General features: G+C 53.1%; 1 protein-coding gene across 3 annotated transcripts in view; it reads right to left on the bottom strand.

Moving 5' to 3' along the window:
• Positions 1–17,802, bottom strand: part of crfb16 (cytokine receptor family member B16) — a 90,204-nt gene that overhangs the window by 12,389 nt on the left and 60,013 nt on the right. For all 3 annotated transcript variants that reach the window (XM_072474920.1, XM_072474919.1, XM_072474922.1), the window contains one exon: positions 6,135–6,322. In XM_072474920.1, the coding sequence (XP_072331021.1) occupies positions 6,135–6,322 (188 nt within the window). The remainder of the gene's footprint in view (positions 1–6,134; positions 6,323–17,802) is intronic.

The raw sequence follows: 17,802 nt of genomic DNA, 5'->3' as shown, positions 1-17,802 counted from the left end.
GTGTGTGGAACTGTCCCCCAGCACAAGTCTGTCTCTGTGGAACTGTCCTCCAGCACAAGCCAGTGTGTGTGGAACTGTCCCCCAGCACAAGTCTGTCTCTGTGGAACTGTCCCTCAGCACAAGCCAGTGTGTGTGGAACTGTCCCCCAGCACAAGTCTGTCTCTGTGGAACTGTCCCCCAGCACAAGCCAGTGTGTGTGGAACTGTCCCCCAGCACAAGTCTGTCTCTGTGGAACTGTCCTCCAGCACAAGCCAGTGTGTGTGGAACTGTCCCCCAGCACAAGTCTGTCTCTGTGGAACTGTCCCCCAGCACAAGTCAGTGATGTGTTGGGTGCTCTGGATCCGTGGAACACATACAGGTCACCAACACTTAAAATAGTGCAACACTATTTTATTAAGTTAAAAACTGTTGAACATACTTTCACTGTGGGTCAACACGATGTTAGATTAAACTAAAGACCTATGCCTGTCCTAACCAGTCTATGCACTCAGCACATGGTGAGGATCTGTGCTGTAAGCTGTGAGCTCTGTCCTTCTGAGAAGCTGCATTCCGAATGAGCGGGAACTCTGATGCCCTCTGTCTTTATAGTGAGTGTGCTCTAACTGGTGATTGGCTGCGGTGTTGTGTGTGTCGATTGGTCTTGCTGTGTGTCCATCAGTGTGTGTGGCTGCACCATTATATACTGGTGTATATTATGACATCCCCACTTTTATAAAGAAATGTATGTGTGTGGCAATAAATAATGTGTGGTGGGAATGTTCCTAATTACGTATGGGGTGCAAAGACATATTTACAGGACTACGTACATGAGAACTAAGCTATTTACATGGGAAGGTGCCTGGTGCAGAGAAGCAGTATGCAACAAGAGTAACGAGATCAACACTATATACAAACCAGGGAAACGATCAAACAAAGCAATGAAACAATTCAGAGAGTCCAGAAGTTCGAAAAGTTCATAAATTAGTCTCTGAGGTGGGCGACAAATTCTGGTTGACCGCCTCAAGGGTGGGTCGAGAGCCGCCGGTTCAGGAGCGGGCTGGACTGCATCAAAGTCAGGGGGAGGCAGAGTGACAGGGAGCTCTGCATAGTCCGTGGCAGGGTCAACAGGAGGGCGAGGCGACACTGGAGGATCACGTGGCGAGCGTGGAACGAGGCAAAGGGTACATCGATTGCGGCGCAGAATAGAGCCATCCGGTAGACGAACCAGGAACGAGCGGGGGGCCACCTGCCGAAGGACAACAGCAGTTGCAGACCAGCCACCATCCGGAAGATGGACGCGGACGTTGTCATCTGGAGCCAGAGCAGGGAGATCAGCTGCACGGGAGTCATGAGCCGCCTTGTGCTGTGCACGAGCCAGCTGCATCCGGCGAAGGACCGGAACATGGTCGAGGTCTGGGACATGGATGAACGGCACCATCGTCCTCAGGGTGCGACTCATGAGTAACTGGGCTGGCGACAGGCCAGTGGACAGTGGGGCGGAGCGATAGGCCAGCAAGGCAAGGTAGAAATCAGACCCAGCATCGGCAGCCTTGCATAGAAGCCTTTTGATGATATGTACTCCCTTCTCTGCTTCGCCGGTGGATTGAGGTCACAGGGGACTGGACGTCATATGGGCAAAATTGTACCGACTGGCAAAGCTGGACCATTCTTGGCTGGCGAAACAGGGGCCATTGTCCGACATAACCGTGAGCGGGATGCCGTGTCGAGCAAAGGTTTTGTTACATGCACGAATGACTACAGACGAGGTGAGGTCGTGCAACCATATCACCTCCGGGTAATTCGAAAAGTAGTCCACGATTAGGACATAGTCTCTACCCAGCGCGTGGGACAGGTCGATGCCAACCTTGGTCCATGGTGACGTGACCAACTCATGGGGCTGCAGGGTCTCACGTGGTTGGGCCGGCTGGAAGCGCTGACAAGTGGGGCAGTTGAGCACTGTCTTAGCTATGTCCTCATTAATGCCGGACCAGCACACTGCCTCTCGGGCCTGTCGGTGGCACTTTTCCACGCCAAGGTGGCCCTCGTGTAGTTGTTCCAGGACAAGCTGGCGCATGCTATGCGGGATGACAATGCGGTCCAGTTTTAGAAGAACCCCGTCAACTACCGCTAGATCATCTCTGACATTATAGAATTGAGGGCATTGGCCCTTGAGCCACCCGTCCGTTAGGTGGCGCATGACACGCTGTAGCAAGGGGTCAGCCGCCGTCTCGTGGCGAATTTGGACGAGGCGTTCATCCGAAGCAGGTAGATTGGAGGCCGTGAATGCCACATGGGCGACAACCTGGCAGACAAATCCCATTGGGTCACATGGAGTATTGACTGCCCTGGAGAGAGCATCAGCAATGATGAGGTCTTTGCCTGGGGTGTATACCAGCTGGAAGTCGTATCGGCGGAGCTTGAGAAGAATACGCTGGAGGTGAGGCGTCATGTCGTTCAAGTCTTTCTGTATTATATTGACCAGCGGGCGATGGTCGGTCTCGACGGTGAATTGAGGAAGTCCGTAGACATAATCATGAAACTTAACAACACCGGTCAGAAGGCCCACGCACTCCTTTTCTATCTACGCGTAGCGCTGCTCCGTGGGGGTCATCGCACGTGACGCATATGCAACGGGGGCCCATGATGAGGCCTCATCACGTTGAAGGAGCACTGCCCCAATGCCGGATTGACTGGCATCGGTCGAAATTTTGGTCTCCTTTGCTGGATCAAAGAAAGCTAAGACCAAGGCCATGGTCAGTTTTGCCTGGAGTTCTCTCCATTCGGGCTCGTGGGCAGGGAGCCATTGGAAGTCTGTTGTCTTCCTGACCAGGTTCCTGGGAGCCGTGGTATGAGAGTCGAGGTTAGGGATGAATTTCCCTAAAAAATTGACCATGCCCAGAAATCAGAGGACCGCCTTCTTGTCATCTGGTGTTTTCATAGCTGTGATGGCAGCTACCTTGTCCACATCCGTCTGCACACCCAATTGGGAGATGTGATCCCCGAGGAACTTGAGTTCCGTCTGACCAAAAGAGCATTTGGCCCTGTTGAGGTGGAGGCCATGCTCATGTATGCGTCTGAATACGCGTTGGAGGCGACTATCATGCTCCTGCGGGGTGGTGGACCAAATGATTATGTCATCAACATAGACGCGAACACCTTCAATACCTTCCATCTATGGAACACCTCTGATGCAGAGATGATCCCAAACGGCATCCTGTTGTAGCAATATCTGCCAAAGTGGGTGTTAAATGTGCAGAGTTTCCTGCTGGATTTATCGAGCTGGATTTGCCAGAATCCTTTTGCGGCATCAAGTTTGGTAAAGAGCTTGGCGCGAGCCATCTCACATGTGAGCTCTTCGCGCTTGGGAATTGGATAGTGCTCTCTCATAATGTTGCGATTTAGATCCTTGGGATCAATGCAAATTCTCAATTCGCCGGAAGGCTTTTTTACACATACCATGGAACTGACCCAGTCGGTCGGTTCCGTGACTTTGGAAATCACTCCTTGGTTCTGGAGGTCCAGCAGCTACTGCTTAAGGCGGTCCTTAAGGGGTGCTGGAACCCTTCGAGGTGCGTGCACCACAGGCGTGTCATTCGGTTTTAATAAAATCTTGTAGATGTACAGGAGCGTGCCCATGCCCTCGAAGACGTCGGGGTACTGGTTGATAATGGCGTCGAGCTGCGCCCTGAAGTCAGTGTCCTGAAAGGCAGACGCGTCAGCAGGAGAGAGAGAGAGTGAACTCTCTGAACTAGGTTCAACAGCTTGCATGCCTGCGCGCCAAGCAGGGAGGCTTTCAAGGAGCCCACGATTTCAAAGGGAAGGATGGCTTTATGTGACCTGTGCGTCACTTCAAGTTGGCATGAGCCGCTGGCAGCAATGGCATTGCCATTATAATCTAATAGCTGGCATGGCAGGCTGATGGCTGGTTTGACACGAAGGCTGTGGAGGTCAGAGATTGGCGGAGGCACCAGTGTCCAGGCGGAATCGTATTTGGGACCGGTTGACCGTAAGGGTGGCACACCACTCATCGTCTGGATCGATGCTGTATACCGATAGAGGCTGGATTCTTTGCTTCGGGGACACCCTGTTTTTTGTAATGATACATGACTCGAAAAGGCGCCTTCGGGTCCTCGGTGTCAATATCGGGTAGCAGGTCCGAATCGGGCTCGGTGACCGTGGGTTGAATGGCCCGGACATTCCTGCGAGGCTGGCTGGAGCGAAAGAGTTGGCAGGCTGAACTGATCTGCATAAAGCAGCATAGTGGTCAAGTTTGCCATATCTCAGGCATCGTCGGGATTTGGCAGGACATTGCCGCTTTAAGTAGGCGGAGCCACAGTTGCTGCACGTTGTAGTGTCAGTACGTTTGCTGCGCCACCGCGCATGCGTAGTGCGGTCGTATGTGGTGCGCGTCTCCACAGTACGTTCGTGAACATCGCCGTCCCCTCGTTCGGTGCGCACAAGCGCGGGAGTGTGCGAAAAGCGCGCGAAATGGCCGCCCTCATCTCGGCCGAGGCCCTAGAGTTGCTCGATTGCTTGGACCCGTTCTGCCTCGTGGGGACCTTCAGTTGCTTGGATGTGGGAATACCGACTAATGGCGTATTCGTGTAGCACGCAGGTCTCGATGGCAATCGCTAGGGTGAGCTGCTTTACCTTGAGGAGCTGCTGGCGTAGGGGGTTCGACTGAACACCGAAAACGATCTGGTCGCGTATCATGGAGTCGGAGGCGGGCCCGTAATTACAGGACTGCGCAAGGATGCGGAGGTGGGTGAGAAAGGACTGGAAAGGTTCATCCTTACCCTGCAAACGCTGTTGGAATACATAGCGCTCGAAACTTTCATTCACCTCGATGCTGCAGTGACTGTCAAACTTCAGGGGCTGGTTTAGCACACTAGGCTAAATCGCTGGCTTTTAAAGCAGACCAAGGCAGGCCAGCAGCGCGGTTCAATTCCCGTACCAGCCTCCCCGAACAGGCGCCGGAATGTGGCGACTAGGGGCTTTTCACAGTAACTTCATTGAAGCGTACTCGTGACAATAAGCGATTTTCATTTCCTTTCATTTTCAGGAGGACCGTCTTGAATTTTGATTTATCTTCATCATCAGCAAAGGTGAGAGAATTGAAAATGTGGATGGCATGTTCCCCGGCCAGGGATAGGAAGAGAGCGATCTTCCTGGTGTCTGAGGCAGCTTCCCGGTCTGTGGCTTCAATGTAGAGCTGGAAGCGCTGTTTGAATATCTTCCAGTTGGCCCCTAGGTTACCGGTGATGCGGAGCGGCGGCGGCGGGCGGACGCTGTCCATTTTGCAGGATGACAGTATGCTGGTGGAAGGCAGATCACTTGCAGGTAGGTCTAAGAAGTTCTAATATCCCTCATCTCCTGGTATCATGTTGTGTTGGGTGCTCTGGATCCGTGGAACACATACAGGTCACCAACACTTAAAATAGTACAACACTATTTTATTAAGTTAGAAACTGTTGAACATACTTTCACTGTGGGTTAACACGGTGTTAGATTAAACTAAAGACCTATGCCTGTCCTAACCAGTCTATGCACTCAGCACATGGTGAAGATCTGTGCTGTAAGCTGTAAGCTCTGTCCTTCTGAGAAGCTGCATCCCGAATGAGTGGGAACTCTGATGCCCTCTGTCTTTATAGTGAGTGTGCTCTAACTGGTGATTGGCTGCGGTGTTGTGTGCGTTGATTGGTCTTGCTGTGTGTCCATCAGTGTGTGTGTGTCTGCACCATGATATACTGGTGTATATTATGACAGTCAGTGTGTGTGGAACTGTCCCCCAGCACAAGTCTGTCTCTGTGGAACTGACCCCAGCACAAGTCCGTGTGTGTGGAACTGTCCCCCAGCATGAGTCCGTGTGTGTGGAACTGTCCCCCAGCACGAGTCCGTGTGTGTGGAACTGTCACCCAGCACAAGTCCGTGTGTGTGGAACTGTCCCTCAGCACAAGTCAGTGGAACTGCCCCCAATATTCATCCATTGGTTGGAACAGTCTCTCAACACTACTCATGCTGGGGGACAGTTCCACACGCAGCTACGGAAACAGAAAGGTGCAGACTGAAGCTACCCAGTCTGGTACCTTACTTAGTAAGGTGTAAATGCTACTGTCGGAATAGTAAAATCAGACCCCACTGCACAGGATACTTACTCTCCTTGCGGTTGAAGAGTTTACTGAGGTTTGCCCATTTTGAAGTGATGTTCTCAAACTGTGAGCGAACCTTCAGATCATAGTCGACATCTGACGAGATATCTGCTGTGACGTCGCACCATGTTTCGGTGATGCGAGAACATTCTGAGATTACCACCCAAGTCTTCTTGTGATGTCTTTCAAACTCACTGAAACAGAGGGGCACAGAAGTACATTAAATCTGGGAGCCCGGTCCCAACTATCCGCAGCCTTTCCTCCGCACAATATCTTTGTCGTAAAGCTAAATGTGCAAGGGAGAAAAAACAAAGCAGCAGCTTCGCACTCCCTGTAATTATATGTATAATGTAGGGAATGTAAAGGGTTAACAAGACGACGTTAATGTATCTCAACACTAGATGGCACCACAGAGTAGTCATATAAATATACTGCGACTCCTAGGATTCTGGGAGAAGGTGTTAGTGAAAGGTTGAGAAAGGCAGCGGGATTCTCCCTTCTGGGGACTAAGTCCCCACGCCGGCGGGAGAACCGGCGCCAACCACTCCGGCGTCAACAGGTCCCAAAAGTGCGGAATTCTCCTCCGTGTAATTGTTACCTGTGTAAATATTGTTGCAAGGCTCAGAGATTGTGTATCTCCAGTGAGCGTGGTTCCGCGCATGCACAGACCGGTCGGCATTTTTTGCCGCATGCGAAGGGATTCCCTTCTCCGCGGCGGCCATGACAGATCCCTGCAGGGGCTGGCGCGGAAGGAAGGAGTGCCCCCACGGCACAGGCCCGCCCACAGATTGGTGGGCCCTAATCACGGGCCAGGCCACCTTGGGGGCCCCCCGGGGTCGGATCCCCCCCGCGCCCCCCCCCCCCTCCCCCGAGGACAGCCCCCGCCGATTTACCTGCCAGGTCCCGCTGTGTGGGACCATGTGTAACCCACGCCGGTGGGACTGGCCAAAAATGGACGGTCGCTGGGCCCATCGGGGCCCGGAGAATTGCCGGGGGAGCCACTGCCAACGTCCCCGACTGGCGGGGCATGAACCCCACCCCAGCCCGAAAACCGGCGCCGGAGAATACAACGGCTGGCATCGGGGTGGTGGGGCGGGATTCGCGCCGCCCCCCCCCCCGGGGATTCTCCGACCCGGCGGGGGTCGGAGAATCCCGCCCTGGCTGTTAGTTGTATTATAGAGATATTATAGATTCTGTTCCATATATTTAATACTGTTATATTCTTAGTTATTACTTAGTAAGGTGTGCAAATCGTTAAAAGTAGTGTAAATAAACTAACTTTGTTTGAAATACTTGATGTTCTTTGTCAGCACTTCGACTTTTAACCATATTGAGGGACTCATAGGGAACATCACACTCCCCACATCCACCACCCCCCATGTCTGCAGTGGTTCCACCCCTCTCCTCCCTGCCCACTCATCTGTGCTGAGTCAGCTAACATTGGCTGTGACCCCAGGGGTTCTTGTTCCCAATCGTTATCTGTGTAAATGTTGCTGAAAGGCTCAGAGATTGTGTATCTCCAGTGAGTGTAGTATTTGGACTGCTCCTGTGCATCGCACCCCACCCCCCTCCCCCCAGACCCCCGCCGCCCGCCCCCACAAGTCCACCAGCACGATTCAAGCTTGGTGAATGTAGGGATCAATGGCAGATGGAATTTAACCCTGAAAAGTGTGAGGTGATGCACTTTGGAAGGAGTCACAGGACAAGTGAGTACTAAATGAATGGCAGGGTGACAAAGAAGCTCAGAGGAACAGAGGGATCTCGGGGTGCTGGTCCACCATTCCCTGAAGGTGGCAGGACAGGTGAATAGGGTAGTTGAGAAGGCATACATGACACTTGCCTTTATCAGTCATGGCATAGGTTCTAAGAGCAGGAAGGTTATGTTGGAGCTGTACAGGACTTTGGTTAGGCCACAGCTGGAGTACTGTGTGCAGTTCTGGTCACCGCACCATAAGAAGACTGTGATTGCACTAGAGAGGGTGTAGAGGAGATTCACCAGGATGTTCCCTGGGATGGAGCATCTCAGCTATGAAGAGAGGATGGATAAACTCGGGTTGTTTTCTATGGAGCAGAGAAGTCTGAGAGGGGACCTAATTGAGGTGTACAAGAGTATGAGGACCATGGACAGGGTTGATAGAAAGCAGCTGTTCCCCTTAGTTGAAGGGTCAATAACGATGGGGGCATAATTTTAAGGTGCAAGACAGGAGGTTTAGAGGGGATTTGGGGAAAAGGAAATACACCCTGAGGGTGGTGGGAATCTGGAATGAACTGCCTGGGAAGGTAGTTGAGGCAGGAAACCTCACAACCGTTAAAAGGTACGTGGATGAGCACTTTAAATGTCATAACTTTCAAGTGCTGGGAAGTGGGAGTGTAGATTTAGAGTAGTTCTTTTGTCAGTACAGGCTTGATAGGCTGAAGGCCTCTTCTCTACTGTTTGATTCTAATGTCCTTTTGGCTGATGGAATAGCGGGCCCCTGATACTAATTGACCTCCCTCTGTTTTGTATGACTTAATGTTGCATTGTGCTGTGATGGAGGGCAATAGCCCTCAACAACACAGGAGTGAAGAAGCCATAATGATCAAGTCCTCATGTCATAGAATTCCTGGGGCCCAGCGGGATTTTCCAGCAGCACCCGTTCCAAGACCGGAAATTCCTGCCCGAGGTCAATGGACCTTTAAAGGTCCCGTCAAGTTTCCCACCCCGCCCGCAGAGATTCCAGCACTAGGCGGGACCGAAAAATCTACCCCGTTGGGTTCAGACTGTGAGAAATAAGGAACTGTATCGCCGTAGCCCAGCTTTAACTGGACTTTGCAACCATTGTGCCAGGTGCCTGTGATATTCTTGATTTTCTCAAATACGGGATCCTCATTCCCCAGTAGACCACGAGTATTTTTGTGAACTCAAGGTAACTCATATATGATGTTTGAAAAAAAAAAAGGGCAGCACGGTAGCACAAGTGGATAGCACTGTGGCTTCACAGTGCCAGGGTCCCAGGTTCGATTCCCCGCTGGGTCACTGTCTGTGCGGAGTCTGCACGTTCTCCCCGTGTCTGCGTGGGTTTCCTCCGGGTGCTCCGGTTTCCTCCCACAGTCCAAACACGTGCAGGTTAGGTGGATTGGCCGTGGTAAATTGCCCTTAGTGACCAAAAAAGGTGAGGAGGGGTTATTGGGTTACGGGGATAGGGTGGAAGTGAGGGCTTAAGTGGGTCGGTGCAGACTCGATGGGCTGAATGGCCTCCTTCTGCACTGTATGTTCTATGTCTATGTCTATGTAAAGCATCAGCGACCCTTTTTGGAGATCAATTCGTCCAACTCATCGAATCACCATCTCCCTCAACCCCTTCCCTCCATCCATCTCTTCTCTGTGCAAACCCATCTGATTAGCTTTTGACCCCGTTCATGTTGTGTCTTTTCAACGGGCTTCCCTGGCAGTTTAGTCCACGCTTGATAGCTGTTTAGTGGAAGAAGGAAGTCGCATTTCTGCGACCTCGAGACATTGCGTTACAGCCAGCGAAGTTCTTTTGAAATGCGGTTGTTGTTGTAATGAGGCAGCCAATTTGTGCACTGCAAGAGCCCAAAACCAGCCATGTGATCCTGACTGGCTCATTGGTTTAGGACATGTTGGTTGAAGGGTAAATATTGGCCTGGAGGCTGGAGAGTGCTCCCATCCTCTTAAAAGTAAGACCATAATAAATAGGAGCAGGAGTAGGCCATTCAGCCCGTTGAGCCTCTCCGCCATTTAATAAGATCATGTCTGATCTGGCACTCATTAAGTCCACTTTCCTGCGTTCTCTCCATTACCCTTAATTCCCTAACTGATTAAAAACCTCGCGATTTCAGCCTTGAAAATGTTCAAGGACTCGGCCTCCATAGCTTCCTGGAATAAAGAATTCCAAAGACTCGCCAATCTTTGAGAGAAGAAATTCTTCCTCAAATCCATCTTAAATGAGCACCCCCTTATTCTGCGACAATACCCTCTGGCCCTAGGCTCTCTCATAAGTGGAAACATCCTCCCACAGTGCCAAGGAAACCTTAACACCCACCTGGAGTGAGGCCTGATTCCACAATCTCACGTTGCAAAGGAGAGAGTGCTGCCCACTGAGCCAAAGTTGACACAATTGGTTAAAGTTCCTTTAATATTCCTCTGCAGATGAATTTTAGCTTGTGTTTCTTCAGAACTGAGTCACGATTACCTTTGACAGATAACTGCATTGTTCCAAACTCTCATCTTCTTCTCAAGTAACAGCCTGACATGTCGAGTGGATTTACTCCTAAATTGAATGGCCGCTTTTCCTGAACCTAAAGAGCAATTGCTAGGCTGCAGTACCATCTCGGCCACAGGCGGGGACTGTAAGCCTAATAACAGTGGACTAGTACAAACATAGAAAATTGGAACAGCAGTAGGTCATTCAGCTCTTCAGGCCTGTTGCACCATTCTTTATGATCATGGCTGATCATCCAACTCAGTAATCTCTCCCGTTTTCTTCCCATATTCTTTGATCCCTTTAGCCCCAAGAGCTATATCTAATCCCTTCTTGAAAACATACGGGGCTGGATTCTCCGCAGCCCCCACGCCAAAATCAAGTTTGGCGCGGGGGCGGAGAATCCACTTTCGCCGAAATTGGGCCCGGCACCACTCCAGCAATTCTCCGGGACCCGAGAATCGCCGTGTTTGCGGAGTACTCCGCACGGCTGGGGGCCATTGCCAGAGGTCCACCCAGCGATCCTCCGCTCCCGACCGGCCGAGTACCCGACGGCGTGGTTCTAACCACCTATTGCCGTTTGGGAGACTCGCGTGGCAGCTGCGGAGTCAGCCCGCGGCCGCCATGTTGGTGGGTGGGGGGGGGGGATCGAACACCGGGGGGGGGAGCCTTATAGGCAGCCGGGGGACAGATCGGCGCGGTCGGATCTTCGGACGTGTGGCCGATTGGGGCCTACATTTCTCATCTGCCTCTGCGGTCCGAGTCCGCCATGGCGCTCGGCGAGGCTGCTGCCGTGCACATGCGCAGACTCAAAACCGGAAGTGCGGGGGCCGGTATCCGCAGCTAAAGCTGCGTGAACAACTCTGGGCCCCTGCTAGCCCCCTGCAGGTGAGTGAATTGGCTGATCTTTTTTACAGGAATCTTCAAAGTGAAACGCCAGCGTTTTTACACCGCCGTGGGGACATAGTCCCATTTTGGGAGAATCCAGCCCACAACATTTTGGTCTCAACTACTTTCTCTGGGTAAAGAAATCCCTCCTCATCTCAGCCCTAAATGAATTACCCCTTATCCTCAAACCATGACCCCTGGTTCTGGACATACCCACCATCAGGAACATCCTTCCAACATCTACCCTGTCCAGTCCTGTCAGAACTTTACGGTTTTCAATGAGATCCCCCCTCATTCTCCTAAACTCCAGCGAATATAATCCTAACCGACTTGATCTCTCCTCATGCTTCAGTCCTGCCATCCCAGGAATCTCAGTCCGGTAAACTTTCTCTGCACTCCCTCTAGAGCAAGAACAACCTTCCTCAGATAAGGAGACCAAAACTGCACACAATATTCCAGGTGTGGACTCACCAAGGCTCTGTAAAATTGCAGCAGGACATCCCTGCTCAAGATGCATCTGCATCGCTCTGAGGTGGGGAAATACTTTGCTCATCTTACCACCAGGCTGTTGTTTATGTGCACTTCCTTTTTTCTTTTGCATTTCTCTGCCTTTTACCTCAGCCTTTCCTTCATAACAAGAATGCCACAATATCATGGCATCCGCCCTTTTTGTGTTGCAACATTTCACACTGGTAAATATTGTGTAAATATTTATGTTTTTCTCTTTGCTTCACTTGACTGGCATTTATTTTCAAACTTTGCTCCATTTTCCCAGTCATTCCTTCCTTTCATCTATCCTTTGTTTATTTTGCACCTTCTCTACCCTTAGGTTTGTTTGCAGTCTTTTCTCCAATATGATACTTTATGGCTGTGAAATACTGTGAAAATCATGAAACGGCACTATATAAATGCAAGACCTTTCTTCTTTTTTCCTGTATCGTCTTTGGCTGCTCCGCCTCGCTGCCACTCCCCATTCCAACCCCCAGCCGCTTGTTTCCCGTCGGCGTGCCGTCCGCTGGGAGTGGGAGTCGCTGCTCCCGCTGCTTGTCAGTGGGATTTCCCATTGAAGCCCCCACCCCGCACCGCCGGGAAACCCACGGGTGGGGGTACGCTGCCGGCGGGACCAGAGAATCCCGCTGCCAGCGAACGGCTAGAGAATTCCGGCCCTTATGCTTGTCTTTTACTCCGGCCTGTTGAAGTCGTAGATTGACTGTTCACCCATCTGCCTTCTGCCTCATTTTGCCCCCTTCCTGTTACATATTGCCCTCCCCTCCATTTGGATCCGTTTGGCCCCTGTGCAACATGAGTTGCCATGTTCTGCTACCAATCATGAAGGCTGAACATCAGCTGGGTGATGCACTATCAATTACGATGAGACGAGAGTAGAGAATAATCGAGGCTTTATTAAGCAGAGATGTGTTGCCTCCTACAGCTGCTGCCCAAATGGCTGCAGCTCGGTGAGCACACACATTTATACTCCGCCTACTGGGATCTACCCCCGTACCTGTAGTACAGGAGCCTTACCGTATTACTTCTCATATATGTCATATATACAAACAGTGATGACACATTCACCCCCTGTTAAAAAAAAGAGTCCAGCGGGGAGGGTGGAAAATCTGTTTACATGAATGTGAGCATTTTTTAAATGTACAGTTTGGGGCAAAGTTCACAAATTTAGCCGGTTGGGTGCCTTGATCCTCCGTTGTGAGCGCCGCAGTCCCAGTGGCGATGCAGGCACCGGCTTGGTCGCCGGTGACTCCGGGAGTGTGTAGTCCTCATCTTCATCCCCGGGTGGAACCAATGGGAGGACGGATCGGGGGCTGTGGTGAGGTGCGCTGGGGGGAGTATGGGTGGCGGGGGATGGGGACCCAGCTGGTGCCAGGTCCCTGAGGGAGATTGTGTCTTGGCGGCCGTCGGGGTACGCCACATAGGCGTACTGCAGATTTGCATGGAGTAGCTATACCCTCTCGACTAAAGGGTCCGCCTTGTGGAGCCACACGAGCTTGCGGAGGAGAACGGGTCCTGGAGCTGCCAGACACGTTGGGAATGAAACCCCGAAGGTGGACTTCCTAGGGAAGGCAAGGAGACGTTCATGGGGGGTTGCATTAGTCGCAGTGCAAAGTAGTGATCGGATGGAGTGGAGGGCGTCCAGACCGTCCCGTTCTCTCTCTCCACCTGCCCGTTTCCCCAGGGGTTGTAGCTGATCGTCCTGCTCGAGGCAATGCCCTTGCTGAGCAGGAATTGACACAGCTCATCACTCATAAAGGAGGATTCCCGGTTGCAGTGGACGTAAGCGTGGAAACCGAACGGAGTGAAGATGCTATTGAGGGCTTTGACGACTGTGGCAGACGTTATATAGGGGCATGGAATGGCGAAGGGGAATCTCGAGTATTCATCGACCACGTTAAGGAAGTCTGTGTTTCAGTTGGAGGAGGGGAGGGGCCTTTTGAAATCCATGCTGAGGCGTTCAAAGGGATGGGAGGCCTTCACCAGGTGCGTTCGGTCTGGCCGGTAGAAGTGCGGTTTGTACTTCGCGCAGACCTGGCAGTCTTTGGTGACAGCCCTGACCTCCGCAATGGAGTAGGGTAGGTTGCGGGCCTTTATGAAGTGAAAAGACCGGGTAACCCCTGGGTGACAGAGACCATCGTGTAGGGCGCGGAGTCGGTCCACTTGTGTGCTGGCACATGTACCTCGGGATAGGGCATTGGGGGGCTGGTTGAGCTTACCGGGGCGTTGCTAAATCTCGTAATTGTAGGTGGAGAGCTCGATCCTCCACTTCAAGATTTTATCATTTTTGATCTTGCCCCGCTGTGTGTTATTGAACATGAAGGCAACCGACCGTTGGTCAGTGAGGAGAGTGAATCTCCTGCTGGCCAGGTAATGCCTCCAATGCCACACAGCTTCCACGATGGCTTGGGCCTCCTTTTCGACAGAGGAGTGCCGAATTTCGGAGGCATGGAGGGTGCGGGAAAAGAATGCCACGGGTCTGCCTGCCTGGTTGAGGGTGGCGGCCAGAGCGACATCTGATGCATCGCTCTCGACTTGAAATGGGAGGGTCTCGCCGACTCCGTGCATCGCTGCCTTGGCGATGTCGGCCTTGATACGGTTGAAGGCCTGGTGAGCCTCGGCCGTTAGGGGGAAAACTGTGGAGTAAATGAGTGGGCGGGCCTTGTCCGCATAGTTAGGGACCCACTGGGCGTAGTATGAGAAGAACCCCAGGCATCGTTTGAGGGCCTTGGAGCAGTGGGGGAGGGGGAGTTCCATGAGGGGGTGCATGGGGTCGGGCCCTAGAATTCCATTTTGCACGAAGCGGTTGGTGTTGAACACGCACTTCTCCTTGTTATACATGAGGTTAAGGAGTTTGGCGGTGTGGAGAAATTTGAAAAGGTTAGCATCGTGGTCCTGCTGGTCGTGGCCGCAGATGGTGACGTTATCCAGTTACGGGAAGGTGGCCTGCAGTCTGTACCGGTCAACCATTTGGTCCATCTCCCGTTGGAAGACCGAGACCCTATTAGTGATGCCGAAGGGAACCCTAAGGAAGTGGTAAAGGCGGCCGTCTGCTTCGAACGCAGTGTATTGGCAGTCCGCCTTGCGGATGGGGAGCTGGTGGTAGGCAGATTTCAGGTCCACTGTCAAGAAGACCCGGTACTGTGCAATCTGATTGACCACATCAGATATGCGTGGGAGGGGGTACGCGTCGAGCTGCGTGTACCGATTGATGGTCTGACTGTAGTCAACGACCATCCTGTGTTCCTCCCCAGTCTTTACAACTACCACTTGGGCACTCCAGGGGCTGTTGCTGGCCTCATTGATGCCTTCCCGCAGTAGCCGCTGGACCTCCGACCTGATGAAGGTCCTGTCCTGGACACTGTACCGTCTGCTCCTGGTGGCGACGGGTTTGCAATCCGGGGTGAGGTTTGCAAACAGGGAAGGCGGGTCGAGCTTAAGGGTCGTGAGGCCGCATACTGTAAGGGGTGCTCATCGAGCAGGGCACCTGAGGCGCGGTCCAAAATGGCTCAGAAGATGGCGGCGTCCACGGGGCGCACGTGGCCGGTGGCATTAAAGATGGCGGCGCCCACGGGCCGCATGAAGTCTCATTGGGGGAAGATGGTGGCACCCATGGGCTGCACGTGTTCTGATGCGAGAAAGATGGCGGCGCCCACAGGCCGTACATGGGTTGCGGGGACGAAAATGGCGGCACCCATGGGTCGCACGTGGGGGGTGCAGGAACAATGGGGCTGGTTACAGCGGCGATCGACCGGGCCTGGCACACCGCAACGAAATGTCCTTTCTTCCCGCAGGCCTTGCAGATTTTGCTCCGCGCCGGGCAGCGCGGCCGGGGGTGCTTTGTCTGCCCACAGAAATAGCACTTGGGCCCCCCGGAGCTGGCTGGCTGCCACGCGGCTCAGGCTTGGAGTTGGCTGGGGCGGTTGCTGGTGGGGTCCACGATGTCCAGGAGGGGGGGCGCCGTGCGGTCAGGGGCGTACGCTTGTACATTACGGGAGATTACCGTTAGTGAGGTCGCGAGTTTCTTTATCGCTGCGAGGTCGAGCATACCCCCTTCTAAGAGGCGCTGGCGGATGTACACCGACCCTATGCCTGTAGCGAAAGCGTCCCTGATTAGGAGTTTGGAATGTTCAACGGCCGAAACTGCCTGGCAATCGCCGTTCCTCGCCAGGGCGTGCAGGGCACATACAATATCGTCCAAGGACTCACCGGGGAGTTGTTGCCGCGTGGTCAGGAGGTGCCTGGCGTAGAGTTTGTTGATCGGCCGGGTGTAGTTCTCTTTCAGAAGCGCCATGGCCTCAGTGTAGTTGGGCGCGTCCCGGATAAGGGGAAAAGTATCGGAGCTCAATCGTGTGTACAGGATCTGGAGTTTCTGTGCTTCTGAGAGCTGTTCTGTAGCTGATCCGATGTAGGCTTCAAAGCAAGCCAGCCAGTGGTCGAAGGCCGACGTGGCGTTGTCTGCTTGAGGGTGCAACTGCAGGCGACCTGGCTTGATGCGTAGGTCCATCGCTGTAAAATCTCTGCTTAATAAATTGATGCACTATCAATTACAACGAGACGAGAGTAGAGAGTAATCAAAGCTTTATTAAGCAGAGATGTGTTGCCTCCTACAGCTGCTGCTGAAATGGCTGCAGCTTGGTGAGCACACACATTTATACTCCGCCTACTGGGCGGAGCCAGCAGGCAGGGATCTAACCCCATACCTGTAGTACAGGAGCCTTACCGTTTTACTTCTCATATGCTTCATATATACAACAGTGGTGACTACCACACTGGGCATAAGTCTTCCATTGCCACTGCGCTTAACGAATCTCACACACTGGGCGTGATTTAACGGGAGAAATTCTAAGTGCCTTAGCAGGCGGGATTTCCGTGTGCTTCCTGGTGGCCGGAAAGCCCGCTGCGGTATTTAATGGCACTTGATGCCGGAAATGGTCTCCCATGAGCTCCATTCCAGAGCTGGCCGTCAGCTGATTTGCCCAAACCGCACAGGGCGGCTCCCTGGGGACAAGGGGGAGCTGCACATGAAGGCTCCCTCCGAACACACTCACTCAGCTCCTCATTTCGGGGACGTTGACCTGGCCAGGCTGTTGGATACCTTGGAGGTGAGACACTCTGTACCCCCCAGGGGATCGGAGGGCCTGCCACAGGGTTGCCAATGCCACCTGGGAGGCAGTGTTAGTAGCTGTCAGTTCGGGCAGCGTGACAGGGAGGACCGCTTTCCAATGTCGTAAGAAGACCAACAACCTCCACCGGGTCACCAGGAACACCAACCCCCTGGCACCGGGCCCACCTGCCACCTCCTGACCATCGCTTCCCCCCCTCCCTCAACAAGTCAGTGGCTGGAACCTCACCCTCACCTCCAGCAGAGTACCATACCCGTGCCCTGGCACCCACCAGCACAACCGCTCCATGTCCAGTTGTGGTGTCCACACATGCCACCTGCTATCTGAGGCCTCAACCGCTATGAGGAACAGGCCCTGGTGATTGCGGGGTTGGCCAAGGTTACCGGCAGCAAGGTTGGCCTGTGCCGCAGAAGTGAGGAGTCATCGCCCCTTCATCCAAATGACCAGCCTTAAGTGAGTTGTTCATGTCAGATAAAATGATCCCTCACACTGACCAGGTGTCCATTTTCTTGCAGGATCTCCACCTGATTGGGCCGGGCCATTCGGGTTGGCCCTCCGCTGCCACCCAAGAGAACACCTCGGAGGAGAGCTCTGAGGATTCCACTATGTAGCCCCACCTTATCATGGGGCCAGACCAGCTGGGGCTGGAGGACATGTCCGGGAGGACCCACAGGAGTAGCCAGAGGATGGAGGACAGGCTGCCCCGAGGGTCCGAAACGCTCGGAGGGCCAGGGAGGCCCTCATCCTCACATGCTTCTCATAGGACGAGGTTTTGTCCATCATCTCACTCACTCTCCCGGCTTCCCTTCACCCCTTTACTTGAGGCTGCATGTTCCTCCTCCTCCTCCTCCAGCATTTTGCCTCGTTGCTGTGCCTGCTTGTGAAGGGCACAGCAGACCACCACAAAGTGGGAGATCCTCTCGGGATGTACTGCAGCACAGGTAGTCACAT

This window comes from Scyliorhinus torazame, chromosome 14 (genome assembly GCF_047496885.1).
Source record: "Scyliorhinus torazame isolate Kashiwa2021f chromosome 14, sScyTor2.1, whole genome shotgun sequence".
Taxonomy (NCBI): Eukaryota; Metazoa; Chordata; class Chondrichthyes; order Carcharhiniformes; family Scyliorhinidae; genus Scyliorhinus; species Scyliorhinus torazame.
Note: the sequence above shows the minus strand (reverse complement) of the source record. Positions and strands in the feature narration are given on the sequence as shown.